General features: G+C 48.3%; 6 protein-coding genes across 6 annotated transcripts; 2 read left to right on the forward strand and 4 right to left on the reverse strand.

Annotated features, from left to right (window-relative positions):
* Positions 1-1,314: 1,314 nt before the first annotated feature.
* Positions 1,315-2,088, forward strand: FSST1_005867 (uncharacterized protein; the record flags this gene model as incomplete). Its single annotated transcript, XM_083232181.1, has 1 exon — positions 1,315-2,088. One exon carries the CDS (start codon positions 1,315-1,317, stop codon positions 2,086-2,088), a length of 774 nt encoding a protein of 257 aa, XP_083089297.1.
* A 493-nt stretch (positions 2,089-2,581) lies between these two features.
* On the reverse strand, positions 2,582-3,256 carry FSST1_005868 (AhpD-like protein; the record flags this gene model as incomplete). The annotated part of the gene is made up of 3 exons (XM_083232182.1): positions 2,582-2,628; positions 2,679-2,724; positions 2,777-3,256. The coding sequence occupies 3 exons, from the start codon at positions 3,254-3,256 to the stop codon at positions 2,582-2,584; spliced, it is 573 nt and encodes a 190-aa protein (XP_083089298.1).
* Positions 3,257-4,301: 1,045 nt separating this feature from the next.
* FSST1_005869 (chromatin-remodeling protein SPT16) lies at positions 4,302-7,624 on the forward strand (the record flags this gene model as incomplete). The annotated part of the gene is made up of 5 exons (XM_083232183.1): positions 4,302-4,478; positions 4,542-4,626; positions 4,679-4,800; positions 4,853-6,461; positions 6,513-7,624. 5 exons carry the CDS (start codon positions 4,302-4,304, stop codon positions 7,622-7,624), a joined length of 3,105 nt encoding a protein of 1,034 aa, XP_083089299.1.
* Positions 7,625-8,532: 908 nt separating this feature from the next.
* On the reverse strand, positions 8,533-10,137 carry FSST1_005870 (ligand-effect modulator 3 family; the record flags this gene model as incomplete). The annotated part of the gene is made up of 6 exons (XM_083232184.1): positions 8,533-8,641; positions 8,692-8,854; positions 8,906-9,683; positions 9,743-9,839; positions 9,905-9,941; positions 10,038-10,137. The coding sequence occupies 6 exons, from the start codon at positions 10,135-10,137 to the stop codon at positions 8,533-8,535; spliced, it is 1,284 nt and encodes a 427-aa protein (XP_083089300.1).
* Positions 10,138-11,662: 1,525 nt separating this feature from the next.
* On the reverse strand, positions 11,663-15,158 carry FSST1_005871 (uncharacterized protein; the record flags this gene model as incomplete). The annotated part of the gene is made up of 2 exons (XM_083232185.1): positions 11,663-12,410; positions 12,463-15,158. The coding sequence occupies 2 exons, from the start codon at positions 15,156-15,158 to the stop codon at positions 11,663-11,665; spliced, it is 3,444 nt and encodes a 1,147-aa protein (XP_083089301.1).
* A 2,831-nt stretch (positions 15,159-17,989) lies between these two features.
* On the reverse strand, positions 17,990-20,578 carry FSST1_005872 (uncharacterized protein; the record flags this gene model as incomplete). Its single annotated transcript, XM_083232186.1, has 1 exon — positions 17,990-20,578. The coding sequence occupies one exon, from the start codon at positions 20,576-20,578 to the stop codon at positions 17,990-17,992; it is 2,589 nt and encodes an 862-aa protein (XP_083089302.1).
* Between the last annotated feature and the right edge of the window lie 519 nt (positions 20,579-21,097).

Below are 21,097 nucleotides of genomic sequence, written 5' to 3' on the forward strand. Positions count from 1 at the left end.
GCAGGTACGGGGAGGGATGGTATCGATGAAGTCAGTGGAATGCGAGGAGGGGGAACAGAATTGGCACCACTCACGCGCCCTCCCTTCAACGGTCCGCGAGGTTTTGACTGGGCGCCAACTGACAGCGGCGTTTTTAACCTGCCTGCAGCACTTCTACAGGGCTTTAGTGCCTAAGCGAATCAAGTTTATTCCATGGAAGAAATCCTTGCCCGGCTTTCCACGCCAGCCGACTCCTTTTCTCTTTACTTCCATTCCTGTCGAGCTGCAAGGTTAAATTACACAGGTTATTTCAAAGTAACGCAGTCTGTTTCTCAACCTTGTTCTCAACAAAACCAATGTCTAAGACTCCCTTTCCAACCCTAGAACCGATCCACTGGCAGTTCTGGTAACCCTAATTCCAGACCTTGTACCCATGCATCGACGGGCTTTGTAGCCCTGGGCTGGCACTACTGAAAATAAGCCTAGTGATAGCGTCCTGCAAGAATTGGTCACATCCAACCGATAGATGGCGATACTCAACCTGCAGATAAATCCACTCGGAATTCCATGTGGAAATCCACTGCATCGCAGTACAGCATTAGTTCTTGGGAGACTACCAATCTTGAGCAGGCTTGTGGTGCATCCTCTTAAACTATGACAGCAACGACTCGTGATGGCTACCTGTCTACTACACACGTAGGTAGGTGTAGGCGCCTACAAGACATATATGTAGTAGGTCTGTTTGTATTGTTTGACACGGGTGAGGCGCTTCTTGCAAACCACCATCATCAGTCAGCATCATCAGATAATTCAACCATCTTGGCCATTTCCTCCACCCGGCACTTCCGCGCTCATAGTCTATCTTACGGCGAATCCGCCGCTTACCCGGTCTAAGGGACCATGCACAGTATCAGTCAGACAATTGTAACGCCGTCAAATCGTGCGTACCGACTGACCATGTGATGACTCTTCTGCCCTGCCTTGTCTCATGGACCGTCATTAGTTACGGTTCATCTGCAGCTGCAGGGGGCTTCTTTTATCCCCAGCCATCTGCACCAAGTGGCCTAGCACCATCACTTGTTGAGCACGAATCTGGAAGCCGGGCTTGTATGAGTCTAGAAACTATCTAGGTGCTTAATTGGAGTGCACACAAAGTAATTGGTTGTTGGTTGCGCTTGCGCTTGTTCCCTCGTCATCGCTCCCGTCACCTTGCTTGCATCTTGTGCGCCTCTCTCCTCATCTCTCCCTTTTCCCTCTCACAAACATAGCCCCAAGGGCCATGCGTGATAGCTTCACCCACCACCTCGACTTGCCATCTAGACGCTCTGCTCAACCATGGCCGAGTTCAATCTGCTCCAGTGGACCATTATCCTCATTCTGATCGCCGTTGTCCTGTCCCTCATTGTCCTTGTCCAGACCATCTCCAATTATACGGCTGCATACCAAGCGGCGCCGCTCGAGATCGCTACTTTTGTTGATACAGCCGACTTTTCTGTCCAGGAGAACGAGAGCTATGATCGCGATGTCGCAAAAGTGCAGCGTCTTGATGACAAGATTCGTCTGACGCGCCTCCTAAGGGAGATCCAGAAGACGGGCGATGATTTACGTGAGGACATCAATGGCATGGTGCTCGAGGAAGATACCACCAAGTTGAAGACTGGCGCCAGACTACTATGGGCATCGAAACGAGCGAGGTTGGAGGGTCGTGTTCGTAGGCTTGACATGCTGCGCATGCGCTTTCTTGTCGTTTACATGGGCGTTGTCGCATCACATACGAACACCACAAATACCACAATACATGAGAAGCCCTCTTCAAGAGCGCCACCACCACCGCCCCTTCCTACATCACGAGATTTAGAAAAGTCACCTGTTTTCAAGACTCCTACACGGCCTGCTCTTCCCAGAGGCTTGTCGGAGAGTATCGTCAATCGTCCTCCATTGCGCAGGTTGACCACCCAGGCTCTTATTGATCACCCCGAGCCCATTCCCAAACCTAGTCGCAAGGGCTGGGCAGGAGTCGTACATGAGCTGCAGACATCGCCCAAGATGCAACAACGCCATGCCTCAATTGAGCGCGCAATGTCGAAATCATACTCACGGTCACCATGATGTTCAAGCTTCCATCTGGGTTTCTTTACACTTTGGGTTCCAGTTACAGCGAAAAGACACGCCATTACATATTATATAACGCGATTATATCGGTTGGCGTTACACGCTGCACGTTACATACTACACACTACACATTACACGGCGTTCTTGGTGTGGCCTGGTGGCCAGCAAAATATTAACGATAAAGCATAGTCCGGTCTGACTACGGGCATTTCAACAATCACAGGAGGCATGGTTGAATGAGTGATGATTAACGATGGGTTTATTTGGTAATGACACAGGTTGGAGGAGTTTGGTTCACTAATTTATTTCACTTCTATAGATGGGATGATACCCTTTTCGCATGGTCTCAAGACACGATGTTTTGTTGTATGTTTGTTCTTAGTTTTCACCTTTATATCTAAACTTGAATATGTTGCCATGCTTGATCATAAACCAGGATCTGATGAGCTACAGTACTGATATTGATGGGTGCGGAAGTTACAGTCCTCGCTCAGTGACCAGTCACAGCTTCAGGGCCGGTACCATTCCTTTCTCCGACTACAGGATTGTCAGTTATAGAACTTATATGATTGAGCTTGTTGACTTGCCATCGAGTGCCACCAAGAAACGGCTTACACAGTTGTAACATGCCACCTGTTGCTGATGTTAGGTGAAGTTCGAAAATCACTGAAGAAGTTTGACTTACTGTCGCTGTGATTTCGACAATTTCCTGCTCATTGAAGAACTCTCGCAGACGGTCAAACGTCTCATCCTTGACTTGAACATTCCTCGTCATCTCATCCGTGAAGAGAATTACAACCCATTGCTTCTCTGACAACTCAGCAGGTCGCTCGCCAAGGGTGTCTTGCTTGATAGCCTCAAGACCAGCCTCAGAAACACCACCCTTGACTGCCAGTGGTGCATGGTGCTTCCATTCGTACCATGCCTTGTTGCACACAGCGACTCGGGAAATGGCAAGCTCCCGCAAGTCATCGCTTAGCGACGTTTTGGTGCGGACTGCGCCGAGGAACGAGTTCCAACCATCAGCAACATGAGGGGAGTGGAGGAGAGCCAAATCCAAAGATTGGAGAGGTCGGGGAGCACGGCGCTCCTCTATGCGCTTCACAATAGCAGCATGCTCCTCGGTCTTGGTCTCAGGAGGGTTAGATACGTAGGGGATTCTCATGATGGCGGTTTGTTCCGAGTGTCGACTTGGTGTAAGTGATGTGGTCCGAGGGTTTAGCTCGAATACTGTTAATTTGGAAGGATAAGGATGAATGATTGGATATTGGGTAGGTGATGTTTTAAGATCGAAGAAGAAATAAGGCATATAAAAGTGATGCGGTATTCGCATTTGGTTATATATTCACCCGGTATAGCGCGGGGTCGGCTTTCAACTGCCAACTCCCGACTCCACTTCCCGAGAATCGGCGCCGAGAGACGGAGCTGGACTACGGCTATAAGCTAATAATACCCGACAAGACGATACCAGTCAAACGGGTATGATCACCATAACTACAACATTCAAGTCTTGAGTTTTTATTCATGACTTGCACAAATCGAGCCAGCTACCTACCTAGGTAGTTGTAGGAGGTTAAAGTCTCAAAAGAAAGAAGACATACCTATCAGCAGCTGATGAACCATAACTAAACCTTGGCACACATGGTTGTGTTACATAACTTTAGGATATCCTTTGAAAGAGTGATAGAGCCTGAGACGATAAGCGCATGCGTATACATTGAATAATAGATTTGCATGATTCAATAGATTTAGTATCGAGCGAATCCCAAAGGCTAAATCTATAAATCTATAAATGCCGGTCGACTTGGTTGCTCCACCAACTTCAACTACGGTTCTGTCCACCCACATACACTTTTCGCCCTGGAAATTATACACTTCTAGTTTTCTTCACACAGCGTCTTTAGAAACAAAAGAAAAGTAATCAAGACGAAGCGAAATAAAGATACGAACAAATCATCAAACTACCGGCAAGTACATGGCCTAGGTAGATTCTCCATATCTTTCTTTCTATGAAACCTACAGCTTGACTCGAGCTTGGATCATCGCCCAAGAAACAAGAAACGCGCTGCGTAAGGATCACGTGACACGGAGCTTCCACTTGGATCATTAACGCGACCTCACTTTTTCTCGCGTCGTCGCAACCTCCTGTAATCAGTTCCTCGTTATTTTCGCTTCGTTCGTCACTCTAGATCGTGCATCCATCAACCAAGATGGCCGAGATCAAGATTGACAGCAAACTCTTCCAGGAGCGCATTTCGCACTTCGCCACAGCCTGGAAGAATGACCTACGCTCCAAGGATGGCCTGTTCAACGGCGCCCAGTCTCTGGTGGTGATGATGGGCAAGGTTGAGGAGGTCCCCGAATTTCACAAGAACAATGCGATTCACGTATGCGACTACGAAACAACCCCAAACTTTGGATGCGATCAATTTGCTGACACAATACTATAGTTCTGGCTTCTTGGATACGAATTTCCAACAACGCTGATGTTGTTCACGCTCGACACTCTATACATTCTCACAACAGCAAAGAAAGGTTAGACACATTGATTATTCCACTAAATCGGATTGCACTGACCGCGACTCAGCCAAACATCTCGAACAGCTTAAAGGCGGCCGATTCCCAATCGAAGTGCTCGTGCGAGGCAAGGACGCCGCGGAGAACGAGAAGCTCTCCATTAAGCTTACCGATAAGATTAAGGAGGCAGGAGTAAGTCGGTCGCTATTCAGAGTCTGAACATTTCTAACGATTGTGTTTATAGAACAAGGTTGGCACAATCGCCAAAGACACCTCCCGAGGACCCTTCGTCGATGAGTGGAAGAAGGTGCTCGCCGAACACTGCAAGGAGGTTTCCCAGGTCGACATCTCTGCAGCCCTTTCCACATACGCCTTTGCCGTCAAGGATGAGAGTGAACTCCGAGCGATGCGAACTGCCTCCAAGGCCTGTGTTGCCTTGATGACCCCCTACTTCCTCGACGAGATGTCCAACATTCTAGACGCCGAAAAGAAAGTTAAGCATTCCACGTTGGCCGACAAAGTCGACAAGAAGCTGGACGACACCCAGTTCTGGAAGACCGTGCAGCTTCCCAGCAAGGGCAAGCTTCCTTCTGACCTGGATCCCGCTCAGCTGGACTGGATTCTGGGACCAGCGATCCAGAGTGGTGGCAAGTACGATCTTAGGTTCGCGGGTGAGTCCAACGACGACAACCTCCATGCAGGCATCATCATCGCAGCTATGGGTCTCCGATATAAGTCTTACTGCTCAACTATTGCACGAACGTACCTGGTCGACCCCAACAAAGCTCAAGAGAGCAGCTACAAACTTCTCACCCTAATTCACAACACCATCATCAAGGAGATTCGTGATGGCATGACGGCAAAGGAGGTGTACGGAAGGGCTGTTGGTATCATCAAGAGCAAGAAGCCAGAAATGGAGAAGCATTTCCTCAAGAACGTTGGTTGGGGTGTCGGATTGGAGAACAAGGACCCCACCCTCGTTCTCAACGCAAAGAACCAGAGAGTTCTCAAGGACGGCATGACCCTTATCATCAACACAGGTTTCCAAGATATTGAGAACCCACACCCCCAGGACAAGAACAGCAAAGTGTACGCACTGGTCCTGACTGATACCATCAGAGTTACTTCGTCGGAGCCTGTGGTTTTCACTGCCGAAGCGCCTACAAGTGCCGATGCCAACTCTTTCTTCTTCAAGGATGACGAGGAAGCCGAGCCTGCCCCCAAGAAAGAGAAAAAGGACTCACGTGTTGGTGCTGTTGCTACGAAGAACATTACAACCACGAGACTTCGCTCAGAGCGCACAACTCAAGTCGCTAATGACGATATCGAGAAGAAGCGACGCGAGCATCAAAAAGAACTTGCAGCCAAGAAGCAAAGGGAAGGTCTCGCTAGATTCTCCGAATCCACAAATGACCAAAACGGAGGCGAGGTCAAGAAGTTCAAGCGCTTCGAGTCTTACAAGAGAGACAATCAGTTTCCCCCCAAAATCAAGAACCTCGAGGTTGTTGTTGACAGCAAGAATAACACAGTCGTTTTGCCTATCATGGGACGACCTGTGCCTTTCCATATCAACACCATCAAGAACGCCAGTAAGAGCGACGAAGGCGAATGGTCTTTCCTGCGTATCAACTTCCTGTCCCCTGGTCAGGGTGTAGGTAGAAAGGATGACCAACCTTTTGAGGATGCTTCGGCGCACTTTGTCCGAAGTTTGACCTTCCGATCGTCCGATGGTGAGAGATACAATGAAATAGCAACTCAGATCTCCAACATGAAGCGCGATGTGGTTAAGAAGGAGCAGGAGAAGAAGGATATGGAGGACGTCGTTGAGCAGGATAAGCTTGTCGAGATAAGAAGTGAGTCAGCCTTGAAATGTTTGTGATCAGACGATACTAACTAATACCTAGACCGACGTCCGGCTGTATTGGACAACGTCTATATCCGTCCTGCTATGGAAGGCAAGCGAGTTCCAGGAAAGGTTGAGATCCATCAGAACGGTATCCGATACATCTCACCCCTGAACGCTCAGCACAGAGTAGATGTGCTGTTCTCAAACGTCAAGCACCTTTTCTTCCAGCCTTGCCAGCATGAGCTGATTGTCATCATCCACATTCACCTCAAGGATCCTATTATTGTCGGTAACAAGAAGAAGACAAAGGATGTCCAATTTTACCGAGAAGCGACAGACATCCAGTTTGATGAAACGGGTAACCGTAAGCGCAAGTACCGATATGGTGACGAGGATGAGTTTGAGGCAGAGCAGGAGGAACGCCGCCGAAGAGCCGAGTTGGACCGCTTGTTCCAGGGCTTTGCGCAAAAGATCGCCGAGGCTGGCCGAAACGAAGGTATCGAGGTTGATATGCCTATCCGCGAACTTGGATTCCACGGTGTACCATTCCGAAGTAACGTCTTTGTTCAGCCCACCACCGACTGTCTTATTCAGGTTGTTGAGCCTCCCTTCATGGTTATCACCATTGAGGAAGTTGAAATCGCCCATCTGGAACGTGTTCAGTTTGGTTTGAAGAACTTTGATATGGTCTTTGTCTTCAAGGACTTTACACGGCCCCCATACCACGTCAACACTATTCCTGTCGAGTTTCTCGACCAAGTCAAGGACTACCTTGACTCTTCAGATATCGCCTACACAGAAGGTCCTCTTAACCTCAACTGGCCGACCATCATGAAGACCGTCACAGCAGACACCCACCAGTTCTTTGCCGACGGTGGTTGGTCCTTCCTACAGGCTGATTCAGATGATGATGGCGGCGACCCGTCCGACGAGGAGTCTGCTTTCGAGATGGATGAGGACGAGTTTGATGAGGAGTCCGAATCCAGCGACGAAGGTTCCGACTTTGGCAGCAATGCCAGCGACGACGAAGATGAGGATGCTGAGCTTGACAGCGACGATGAGGGTGAAGACTGGGATGAGCTAGAGCGCAAGGCCAAGAAGCGAGACCGTGAAAGTGCCCTGGAAGAGGAAGACCGCGGTGCTAACAAGAAGAAGCAGCGCAAGCGCTAAACGGCAGACCGGCGTGAACTTGGGACTACGGGGTTCTGGTTTGTTTGCTTCCCAATATTTGTACTAAAACACGCAATCTTTTTGGTTTTTACTTTATGCGTGGGCTCTCGCGGTCTTTTGATGGGACAATATGGAGCAGCATGCCTAAAATAGCTATTGTTGGTGGGAGGATGGTGCTCTTTCCAGTGTATTTCGAGATGACCAGGATCGGTCAAGGACAGTTGTATCAGGCAGATTAAGATAAGGTAATTTTATGATTTCAAGCAATCTTAGACAAAATTCTCTCACAAGTTATTTCCTCGTAATTTGAAAAGCATGTATGTGAGTAACTGTGCTTGAGCTTGAAATGCTGTGGTTATCTTCACATCCTTTTCAAGACAGCATTCGTAAACAGTTCAATTCATTCTATCCATGATTCCGAGTCGCAGCGCGCCAAACTCCCTACCCATATAAATACGTACGAAGCATAATCCACGCTCTTTCTCCGTCCCATTTTTTCTCAAGCTTTTTGAAAGCATGGGTAGGCAAGACACCGCTATGCCACGAGGGAATATTGTTGGAGTCAGGCGTTTGCTACCCTTCCAATGCCCAAATAAGAAAACAGAAGAGTCGGAGACTGCAATAATGACTAGTCGCACAGTAAAAGGAAACGACAAAGGGCCACATGAGCAATGAAAACAAATGGCGATATCCAAAAAGAAAAGAAAAAACATGATTCAGAGCATCATCTCTTGGTACCCAGCAGTCAACGCCGAGTGCTTGTTTCACGTATCCGACTACACGCCTGACCTGGACGAGGACGACATAGGTAGGAGAATCCCACCTGTCGCGCTAGGCGGGGACTTGAGAGATGCAGAGGCTGGACTTGAAGGATCTTCGAGAAGAGCGCGAGAATCGTCGCGAGCTGACTAGGCCTCGCCAGGACGGAGATCGCGACCGGAAGCGACGGCCGTACTGGGACCAGACTTGGCACCAGGGGCATTGTTCCACGAGAGATAAGTGTGATCACCCAATTTTCTATTGCCAGGTTAGTAAGAAGAATGCTCACGGTCACACAGAAGACAAACCTGGGTCGGATAAGATGAGTGACTGTGAAGACAGTACCGAGAAGGATGCAAACACCACCGACGACGACGTAAGCGATGCCGAGGAAGGGGTTGCGTCCTCCGATAACGGTTCGGGTAGAGATAATGATGGACTTGGAACCCTTGTACTCTCGAGTCGGGAAATCTGGTCTGGGGTTAGATGAAATGACCTAGCAACGTCTAGCAACTGACTTACGGTCATCGATGATAAGATCATAGGTTCCTGGCCACATAGCCTGGGTGTTGTTGCGCTGGTAAAGCTTGCTAAAGGTGGGAAGACCCGCTGTACGCATCCAGACCTGGAAAGCTTCCCATTCTTTGAGATTAGGAGGAGGAGTATCTTTGGTGTATCCATCAGGGTAGCGCTTCTGCCAGTTGGGAGGCGGCACAATTTCATCGTAGCTATACTCGGTCTCTTTGTAAAGATCTTTGTCACTGTCCCATGAGATACCCGAGTTGTTGCTCATCTGGTAGATCCATGTCTCGTTGCCACTGACCCCTGGGGGGTTTGTAAGCTTGGGGCTAGTGAAGGTGTCGTTGAACATGGAGTTGGCGATGAGACCACAAGGGTAGTAAGGCTTGTCTCCCTCTCCATATAGGGGAGTGCAATCGGAGTTACGAATATCGCTGATGGATCGCTTTGAACCCTTGAGCTGATCTGTGTCGAAGGAGAGAACGTATCGACGATGATTCTGGTAGAAATTGGTGAGGTGGTAGTAGAAAAGAACCGGAGGACCCATCTCTTCTGGGATGGTGAACTTGAGATGGCATCGAGGGTTGAAAGTTTTAACACCGTTGTCAAGCGTGGTGCTGACGTTGACCTCGCGCGCCCATTGAGCATTCACAGAACTGTTAGAACTCTTGAATGCAGTGCTGACGGCGCTGCCAGGTATTGCTGTAAAGTTGCTTCCACCTCTACTACGAATGGGAGCATCGACAATACAGTTGGTATAGTCGAGTCGAATCTCTTGGACCTAGGTTTGAGCATTAGAATGAAGTGGTAAAGGTGGTTGGAGTTTCAGGGAAATTGTACCTGAGAGCTCGCGTACAACAGCAGACCGCCGATGGGAGCGAATATAATTCCAATGGCGAAGAAGAGAGGCAGGACAGTCTTTGGTGTGAGGATAGGCCTGTCGCATTATATCAGCATCGAAGGGGTGATTGAGCAGATGGGATAAGGGTAGCATTGACATACTGCCAGGCCTTTAGACGTTGCTGTCGAAAGGCAGTATCTGAGATGCATCAATTAACATTTATTGTTCTCCTTGTATGTATTCATTCGCGCATGGCTTGTTTGTATGAAGCGCATTATTTTGAGGCGCACTCACTCGCAGGGCGGCGACTCTTCTTCTTGTCCGGCTGCTTCGGGCCATCATTTGAGTCGATGGAATCAGTGTGGTCGATGCCACGGGGTTGTTCGTCGGCCATTGTATCGTGGGCAGAATCGGTCTATCGTTCTCGTTCGGTGCGCGCGATGTAATGTAATATCGTTGATAAAAGACTTGGAGTTGCGAGGGGAGGAAAAATATGCGACCCTCTTGTGAAGCTGACGGGGATAGAATGGAACGGTCGCGCTGTGGCTCGTGAAGCCTTACGTGTGTATTGAAGGAGTACGTACTCTCCACTTCCTTCATCCGAGCCTCCTTATGCAAATGAATGTAGCTAAAGGGCAGGTGGAGTAGGCTGTGCCCCCCATGAAAGAGTCGCAGGAGTCCAGTGGTTGGCGGGGAGTAACCTACTAACGCGCCCCAGTGAAAAAGTCCCCTGAAACATACCCTGCCGTTGGAGAGGTTGAACACTGTAAATTAGCTTTAACAACGGAAATCCCATGCAGAGCTTTATTTTTGTTATACGTTTAATACTACTGATTTAATGACAGTTACAGATCTTGACTGTTGGAGTATGTTCTCGATGGTTAATTGCTCATATTATCAATCACGTTACAGTAGGTATCCTTGAAACTATCGATGCATTACTCGATCAATCTCAAATCAGTAACAGTCGCACAACCCAATCAGCAAAAAGACACCGAGTATCACAACTATAAAAAGATAACACCGACGCAGGCCTGATTCGAACAGACGCCTCCGAAGAGAATAGATTTCTAGTCTATCGCATTAGACCACTCTGCCACTGCGCCTTCTTGTGTGAAAGACAAATGTGTGTCACGGAAAATGAACCCTGATTTCGTGGACGTCTGGTCAAGAATGCTGAAAACAATCCATAGCAACATGCCTATCTAGAATCACAAGCACCGTGGTATTAACTGATTTGGCCTAATATGTTTTAAGGAGCTTCCTATAAGTCATAAATGGATACCTAGGCTACAATCATGTATGCAATGCGTCCAAGTGACGAGTTTCTGTTCTTCCTTCATCACAATATTATGCGTATATATATAATTACATGAGTATATATATACGTCTCTTTCTCCTTCTCTCACTCTCCTCCGATTCCTCTTCTCTCTATCTCCTCTTTGAGTGCCGTATGCAAGCCGCCCCCCTTTCCGCGCAGACTCTTTCCAGCAACATTCAATGCCTCAATAACTGGGGGGATAAAAACTAAATAAAATAGGTCAAAACGTGTACGCCTATGTGTATGTACGGGCCCGTCGACTGTAATGCGATGGCTGAAAAATAAAAGAGAAAGCATCCACCCCAAAAGGTATAGGGTTAACAATAGTTCTGGGCGCGCATAACAAGAACCCCAAGAACCCAGAAAGTATCAGGCCGTCATTTTCCTGACCCACCTCCCGCTGTTAAATGAACAAAGAAAATGCTAAACTCCGGAAAAAGAGATATCCTCCCGCTAAACTTTTGCAACTTGAAACAAATAAAGGATGTATGTGGAATAAGGTAGTGTTGTGAGGTGGGTATGTCGTTAGGTGTGCGATACGTCGTTTTGCTGATGTTCCCAAGATAGGTCTCGGCATGAATATCGATCAAAGGTGTCATTAGTGTTTCTCCTTAGGTGCACCATTCTCTCCCTCCTTATGTGGCTGAACGGCATGTCCATTTACTCTCGCTTTTGGCTTGAGCGAAGACGAGCGCTTCTCGTTCTCTGGCTCCTCGGGGATTGTAGCAAACTTTTTGAGAACTTGCTTGAGAGCCGGTCGTCGGATAGGTTTAGCAAGAAACTCATCCATACCAGAGTCAATGCATTCCTTGACGTTGCTCTCTTCGGAAAAGGCTGTCAGGGCAACAATGGGGGATTTGTAACCCATTTCTCGGATAAGTCGGGTACTTTGTAGTCCGTCAACATTCGGCATTTGGACATCCATAAAGATCACGTCAAAAGACTGGTTTTTCTCCATTGTCGCCTTGACAAGGTCGTATGCTTCCTGGCCATCTTTTGCAATGGTCACATCGTAAACGTCCTCAAGTTTCAGCATGCGGCTGACAACTTCAATGTTGGTCGAGTTGTCATCTGCAACCAAGACACGTACTCTTTGACCATTCTTGTTCGCCATGGCACGGTCAATTTCAGCCATCTTTTGCTGGGTACTCTTGACAGCTGGAGGGTTTGCAGCAAAATAAGGTTGGCTTAGGCCGACTAAACGAGGTTGAGGGTTGAGAGCCCCCGCCGACTTTTTCTCGGCGGCAGGCTTAGGAGTGCTAGGGGCAGTGCGCTGCAGTTCCAAATCGCCAGCATCTACGCTTGTTGGGCGGGATTTGATACTGCTTGAAGCAGTGCTTGAAGTCCTAGATCTAAACATTAGTACAGGCATACGCATCGTTAGCGGTTAGAGCTTACCGGTCTTTTACGTATTTCAGTGGAATATGCATAGTGAAGGTTGTGCCCACGCCCACAGTACTCCGTAACTTGATAGAACCTCCCATAAGTCCTGCAAGCTGGTGGCAGATACTCAAGCCAAGACCAGTACCACCAAACTTCTTACTCAAACCGAGATCTCCTTGGACGAAAGGCTCAAACACCTTTTGCTGCATGTGCTCTGGGATACCCGGGCCAGTATCTTGAACCTCAAACTCGAAGACGTATGATTTGGCACCCGGAGGAGGCGGCGTCGGTGATCGCTCGCGGACTTGCACATGAGGCGTCGCCTTCGGGTCCCTAGGGTTGATAGAGAGTGCGGTTCCTGTACTGCTGAATTTCTGTGTTGAGTTTCGGCCTGAGCCTCCTGAATTCGCTGAGCTGGCGCTCCCACGCTGTCGAGAGCGTCCCGTCCGCGAGTTGTTTCGTGAATTCTTGGATATTGACGATGCTCGACTATCATTCTCGGCAAGTGCCTCTGCTTCTCCAAGACACTTGATACGAACCGAAACACTTCCATTGTGGGGCGTAAACTTTAGACTGTTGCTCACCAAGTTGATGATGACCTGGAGTATACGGTGCTGGTCACCCCACAAGCACATATCCTTGAGTCTTCCAGTTCCGTGGGGACCCAGTGCTGGCAATCTCGTCTCGCCATTTGTTCGATCTGGACTCGCACTGAAATCGACGTTATCGGAGCTAATGAAATCTACCGAGAAATTGATCTTTCCTTCTCGAACCTGTTTGTCAAAAATGGTCAAGATTTGTGATCGGATATCAGCCAGGCGAAACTCTCTCAACTCGAGGCTGAGTTGTTGGCCAATCTGGTTCTTGGAGAAACTCAACAAATCCTCCAAAAGATGAAGTAGTAGGTCGCCCGATTTGTAAAGTGTCTTCAACGACTGCTTGATCCTCACAATGTCATTCTCCTCCATGCACACGGCGCACATGCCAAGAATGCCATTCAAAGGGGTCTTGAGCTCATGAGAAATGTTGGCGATGAACAACGTCTTGCTTTCGTTGGCTGCCTCTGCAGCCTTCTTGCTCTCCTCCAATTCTCTGGTACGCTCGGCAACCTTGACTTCGAGAGATAGATACTGCTTCACTAATTCGTCGCTCATGTCGTTGAAGGTCCGTGTCAACTCGGTAAGCTCATCTGTGACAAAGTGTTTTCGATCATCGACCTTGGCAGGGATCTTGAACATCCGACGGGCCACATCTCGATTCGAGCTGGGTCCATTCGATTTGCCCTGAAGTCGTCGGATAAATTTGGCTATAGGTCCCTTCTTTTTCGATCGTCGTGATTGGCCTCCAGAGCTTGGAATTTCGTCATCGAATTCGGAGTCTGAGTCGATAAACGAGTCTTCGTATCCTGGGGGGTTGATCGACTTTTCTGTGGCAGCCTTGAGTTTTCGAATAGGCAAAACACTGACGTGAGCACAGGGAATGATAATCAATGCTATCAAACCGACAGTGCCAAAGACAGTGCCAAGAAGGATATTCCGCAGAGTGTTTATTGGTTTATACGCCTCCCATTTGGCTTTCTCGACAATGACTGTCCAGTTTGCTAAGGGGGTCTGGGTTCGAGCAAAGCCAACAGCGACACGGGAGTTTTGTTCGTTGTGAGTATTTATTAGAGAACTGGCGTTGTTGACTGTATCGTAATGCTTGGTGAATGAATCGAATGCTGCTGGATAATTCTTTACCGGAAATGCCCTGTTGCCATACTCGCTGACAAACTTATGAATGTCGTGAAGATCCTTGTGTCCCTCTGGGCTCTTTGGGGGAAGGACAAATTTGACAAGGACATTGCCAAATTTATCACGGTCAGGGGTGTATGTGGCATTGCTTGCTGGCTGTGTCTTGTTGAAGCGGTTGGATCGGTCCGTTGGGCCAATAAGTAGAACTGTACCTGTCTCGCCCAGTCCTTCACGGGACTCCTGGATCGTAGTGAGGGATCGAGCAAGAGTGACAACGCTCATATAGCCCAGAATAAAAGTATCGTTGTTGTCGCGAACAGGAATGGTCACGGACAAGAGAGAAGCAGATTCGTTGAGAACCAGAGGACCAAGTAATAAACCTCCATCGCGAGCAATTCGGACATCATCGAAAGCCTCGGCTGCATATGCGGTAGTGTTATTCCGCACACTGTTCGGCCTCTCGAGATCAATATATGTAAGATTAGGGAACAGGCTTGGGGGGTAACCCAGGTCCGTGTCACCAAGGAAAACATTAGATCCTTCCGAATCCTTGTAGGGGAGTTCAATCTCTGGTACCGTAAGAGATGTCACATTGAGCAAAACGCCGCCTTTGGCTTTTGTGTTGTTTCTCGAATACAGTCTTATCTGCAGCAAGCCCGATGCCGTGCTGACAGAAAGTGCGCTTTCGAGATCCGCACGGGCATCTGCCCACTCATTCCTGCCAGTGTTGTAGTAGTTGGTGAGTGCATTCTGGATGAGGATTCGGGAGGAAATGGTCATGGCGATGGTTTCAATAAGATCAAGCTCTGCCGAAATCCGGGACGCCTTGAGAGAAGCTGTAAGTTGCAGGCCATCGCGCTCGATATCGACGACAAAGCGGTTGACATAAATCCATGTTGGAATAGAGACAATTGCGAGGGAGACGAGGACGGCGAGAAGGACGAGGGCCGCAAGCTGCTCACGAATGGCGATGCGCATGATAGGCAGGCTAAAAGAAAGGATGCGAGGGTCGAGCGCGACGACGCGGCATCGTCAACTTTGTTGGAAAGCAGTCAGTTCAAGACGCAGACGATGGAATAATGGTCGAAAAGTCGTGCTCGAAAGGTCTGATGAAGCCAAAGGGCAGTTGCACGGGGCGAAGATGAGGCTCGTCTCGGCGCCTGCGATCTTGGACAGAATTGGGTGGATGCCAAGCTTCAACGTGATCCCCTCTTGTCGTCGCTATCGCCGTCGTCCAGAATAACTCAAACTACCCGTCGCAAAGAGAGGTTGTGATTGTGGACCGATGATCGACAGCACAGCCAAAGGAGGCGAAAGCTTTCTGAGCGTGGGTGTGCTGACTCGGTGTTTCCGGGAATGGCAACCGTTTCAACAGCGACTGAAAGAAGCTGAAGAGTATACCAGGACTGAAAATGCGCGTATCGTCCTTGTTACTCCTGCTGTCTGTGCCCGTGAGTGCTCGACTCAATATTGTACAGGTTTGCTCTAAAGGAGCGAGTCGTACGAAGTCGCAACTGGAGCTGACGGGACACAAAAGACTGTCCGGGATTTGGGATGTAAGAGCTGGGGAGGAAGGATGGGGATTGGGAGGAGAGTGCTGTGATCAGCGGAGGCTTTTTTGGGGGTGTGCCGTTTGGTTGGATGGCAGGTACTGTAGCAGTAGAGCAATAAAGCTTGGCCCTTTAGAGAAGCTACCCGACGCGTGGAGGTGCAGGCAAGGAGGTACCTACCTATGGAAGTCAGTGACTGGTTTCAGTAGGTAGGTATTATTTAGTTTCTGCGATTGATTGTACAGCACTTCTGTCAAGGTTGATGTTCTTTACAGTCAGACTCTGCCAAGTCAAGATTAATATCAGGCATTCGTTTTCAAATGGAAATGGGACATGTCAGAAATACCATCCCCGTCGTTACCGCACTTAGCCCAGTTACAAACAGTCATGAAGCGGATTGCGCGGAGATGGGTAGAGCCAATTGAGTCTGGCGCCATGGGGCGGGGAGTTAGAATGGGTAAGCTGCAGGTGGACTATAGTGGACTGTACTGGTAGACAGGTACATAACTACCTAGGTACTAAGGTATAGAGACCGGAGTAACCCGTTGAGTAGTGGTTTGACTTTAGGTTGACATGAATTGAATGTAGAGACTGGTTTATCATAGTATTAATTGTCCAATTCTTTCTATCAATATCTACTCTTTGAATACAAGCAACAATTATTGAATATCTAGTGCTTATTCATTCACTGATCAACGTTGAAAGAAAATAAACTCCAAACTAGATTGGCTTCGGCTACGGGTGATGAACATTGATGCAAGGATGAAAAGGGTAACGATCGTCCACAGCCTGGCCGATCGCGTGCATCGATTAACACAAACGAGAGCGAGAGAGCCCTGTGAGGAGAGAAATAGAGGGAAAGAGAAGTGAATAACGCACAGACAGAAAAAGAAACAGAAGGGCGGAATTAAGCGGATCTGGATGAATGCGACATGAGACGGTGGTCTCTTCTCCGCTGCTGAGAGCCAAAGGTTAAATATTCAAGACCTAAAGAGCTGAAAGACGGATTAGGCCACTACATAAAGTTTAATGGAATGTATAAATTGGTACTCAGGGAGCAGAGTATGTATAGAATGTTTGGATTGGTTTGTTACCTCGAAGATGGTTGCTGTCTCTCTTTCTTGTAGACGGGTTTATTATCAACAATGCGGATACTGTTTGAAACGGGTTCGATCCACCTCATTTCCAGTGGCAAAGTCGTTGAACTGTCAAATGTGCCTGGACTGTTGCCCAGAAGGACCCTTATGCCTTAGACTGGTTTTTTAGTCAGGGCACTTTTCCGTAGAGGGAATTAGTTGTTTTGTAGGTAAACTCTGATGTTGTTGAACAGGTTATTTTGCTCTCAACTGTTTTAAACGTCGATAAAGAATAAACTCCTTGTACTTCGTATACTGGTATCCATGGAACAAATATTGATTGGTTTGCGGACATTACGCCCCGGGTAGGTCTTTTGCTCCGTTTATTTTAATTTCCCCATCCAAGCAAAATGCCAAAAAGCAAGCACCAAACACGCCCCCGGGTAAAAGGCGACAAATTAGCGAGCTTTTTTATCCCTCCCGCCAAGCCTTTTCTATTTCTCGATCTGACTTTCATCAACAGATCGACAACAACTTTTCTTTCCTTTACTGGGGAGGCTCCACATTCAAAGACACCTTTAAATAACATGATACGATCCTTGGCGGACGAGGTTCTAGACTCTCGAGTAAGAACCACCACAGCCTATCAAAAAGATTATGCATTCAAAAGCCTATACACAACAATTCTCATTCGAAACTCAGTCTTGTCTTGACAGTTACCGGTGAAGTGGCTGTTTCTGAATATATACATACACATTCCAGTTATAGGCCGTATGGAATGAGGCAATGGAATCACCCGCCATTTCAACAAAGCTCAACCCCCCATCTCCAGTTCTCCCATTCCAACCAAGAAACAAACCTCTTCTCTCTTCATGCCCAACTAAACTAACCCAGCGGTCAGTATCGTCTATTTATCGCATCTTGAATTGCCATCATCCTTGCTTGCCCAGTTCTGCGGATCTCGCGAAAGCCCTGTCCATGTAAATAGGTAGTAGCTTCGCTTCGTCTGTCTCTGGTCACGAATCACCACATAAATGCTGTTCAGCTGACAGGGAACATGACATTTGGAAATTCTTGTTCATGATGCCAAGTTTTCGTTTCGATTCTTCACCCACTGATTAGTCCAACTACCGAGTACAGATCAAAGTCTCCGCTGTAGATAGACGAGATCATTACTACCACCTCAGTATCGCTCCATAATCCACTGCCTTCGCTCATCGATATTCAGCTCCTCCAGGACAGCCGTCTCAGACTTCTTGATCTCGATGTGCCTTTGCACCACTTCTGCCCCGAGCAACCCTACCAACTCTGTATCTTGCTGCAGAGCCTGGAGCGCCTCTTGTATACTCTGGGGTAACCTTACGCTTATCTTGAGTTCTTCTCTTTCAGACGAAGACAGTAATGCGGGATCCTTTGTGCAATCTCCCAAGACAAGCCCCTCATTGTCAGCGAGCCCCTGCACGCCTGCTAGTATGATCGCTGCCAGCGACAGGTAAGGATTGGCGATCCCGTCGATGCACTTGATCTCCCAGTGACTGCCTTCAACCTTGCGCAGCGGCACCTCGCGGTTCTGAGTGCCCCAGGCAACCCAAGTACCGCCAGCCCAGCAGCCATCCACGACCCTGTCATAACTAACCTTGCTGCTGTATGTAAATGCCGCGATGGCCCGAAGGTGCTTCAGAATACCGGCGTAGAACGGTTCGTAAACGTCCTTTTCTGATCCAATGGGCGTTGAGATGGACATGTGCATGTGCGCTGCTGTTCCACACTCCGCCTCATATGGCTTGGGATGGAGCGTCATGCGGAATCCTTTTGCTGTAGCACATCCACTGATAACATCTCTTGTGAAAAGAAGATTGTCCACGGCCTCCAACGCCGGTGCTCTAGGCATGACGAATTCATATTGTCCATTGGAGCTTTCGGGGTGCATCATCTCGATGTATATGCCGGCATCATCAAGTTTCTCGATGGCATCTTCAAGGACTTCAGTCGCCGCTTCATGGTCCATAGCTCGGGTCACCGACCAAGCGTGCCCGTCCGTTTCAAGAGGTTCGTACCCGGCCGTCCCACAGCGACGGAAGAGGACGAGCTCGATCTCGAATCCAAGTGTGAACTCGAGCCCTTGCTTAGCTGCTTGGTCAAGTGTCCTCTTCAAGAGAGTGCGTGTGCAGAGAGACGCAGCAGCTCCGTTCTTCTCCTTGAAGTCACCCATGACTGTGATGTATCCCTTTCGGGGGCCAAGGCGAAGAGTGCTTAGATCTGGATGCAGCCTATACTCCCCTGTCGGTGTAACGCTGGGTACTGGACAGTCTCTCTGATCAATGCCAAGGCCAGCCTTGGTTACGCCAAAAGCAAAATCCTCCCCGCTTCGCAGTAAAGACCATACACGACGCATGGGAATTGCTCGCACCCTCGACATGGCAGTGTAGTCGGTCCAAGTCACCTGCAAGAACCTTGGTTCCTCCTTATTCTTGAGGAATCGTGAGAGCGTTGCGATATTATTTTGCTCCGAGCATTCAAGCCCATAACTAGAGTTTGTGAGGAGTGGCTTGAATTCCAAGCCTAGGTCGTAGAGCTTGTTTGCGTTATTGAAAAGCATGTCTCGTGTCATCTGGGCTGCTTGTGCCCAAGAAAAGTCTCCCTTGTTGACGCAATCAACCAGGACAGTCTGCAATACTTCTCGGAGCTGGTCCACGGCTACGACGTAAGTCTCCGGGAAGAAATGCCCATCGGTACTCCAAAGGATCTTTGATGTCGGACAAAGCTCCAGAATTTGTCGGACAACCCCTTCTTGTCCTTCACGACTGATGAAGGGGAACACTTCTCCGATATCAGCGTAAACGTTTGCGTAAACGGTAGCCAGATATCCCAGCTCACGGGTAAATGGATAACTGGCGTGGAGCAAAATAATCGGTACATCTGGGTATGTCTTGATGAACTCCTGTAGATGAGCGGGCGATGACTTGGACAAGGTAATGTCGTTGTCACCCAGACCAGTGTGGAACTGAATTGGCTTTTTATGCTCGTCTTCGCTGTTTTGAACCAGACCGGCCAGGATGTGAAGAAAATAGTCGTTGAGAGGTTCGTGGTCAAGTCTCTCGAATATCTGAGCGCCATCCTCTTTTCTAGCGTCAAAGATGAGCTGGAATTTTTGCATGATAATCTCAAGGTCGGTAACTTGAGTGACAGCAAGGCCTGTTCGGTAGCAGATGACCGACTTGAAACCGACGATTTCTGGATCATCAAGAGCATCGTATATGGCATTCATAAAGTTCTCGACGGATCCAGAGAATGCCTCGGAAGGGTGCGAAAATTGTCCACAGGCCTTTTCGATGCAATCTGCCGCGACTTCCTCGATACGAAGAATACGCTTGTTAGGGCTTCTCGTGTAGGCATCAAGCGTGTGATAGGGCTCGACATCAGCTGGATCACCCAAGAGATCATCGACCAATATATTTTCGATTCCTGAGAGGCATGTCTTTATCCACTCGTCATAGTTGCCCTTTTGCTTCCTTATCACAGCAGCTTCAACGGCATCCCAGGTCGGCTCGGTGCCGAGGTGACGAGAGAGGAGCTTCACAACGCGGAGATGAGCCAAACTAGTCTTTGAGTCCTCGATGGCATCTCCGTTGGCCTCAGTAGCGATTGATAGAAGAGGGTGTTTTCTTATCGCGCCGAGTTTGAGAAGAGGATGAGCGTGATGGTCGATTATGGGTGTAGTGTTAATGACCCGACGAAGAGCCTCTTCTGTATTGATCGTTGGAGCTGTCATTTCTATCGAATACCTTTCAAATGTTGTCGTGAGCCACCGTCTTTGAGTGAGATGCTGTCGATGTCTCTAAATTGCTCAACACAGAGGGTGGACTGACTGGCCCCTCGTGAAATGACGTGATGATGTATTATTGCTTTTTAGAGGCTGGGTTTTGCGGATTAGAAACAAATCAAGGCAAAATAAGTATTTTTGAACGAGACAAATCGATATGAAAGAGATGCCACAGTAAACAGCTTTATAGTTGCATCAGATTGGGTGTTGCTGCGTACTAAGTCTCCCTGGGTAGTATTTAAGCCAAGATATTTTATTTGTACCCTGGCTTCTCCTCGTTTCACTCATCTTTCGATTTCAAGAACGGCATCTTCAACTGAGACAAAGGTGACGGGATCGAATCAATTAGGCTTTGACAAAAGTTCACCGTGATGGGGTCTCACGTAAACTAAATGTATATTGACGAAAAGAAGCCGAGACTTGCAGCTGTTAGAGCCTTTGACTATTCTATCACTGGTCCATCTTACA

Source organism: Fusarium sambucinum, chromosome I, assembly GCF_050947815.1.
Source record: "Fusarium sambucinum isolate potato_lamoka chromosome I, whole genome shotgun sequence".
Lineage (NCBI taxonomy): Eukaryota > Fungi > Ascomycota > Sordariomycetes > Hypocreales > Nectriaceae > Fusarium > Fusarium sambucinum.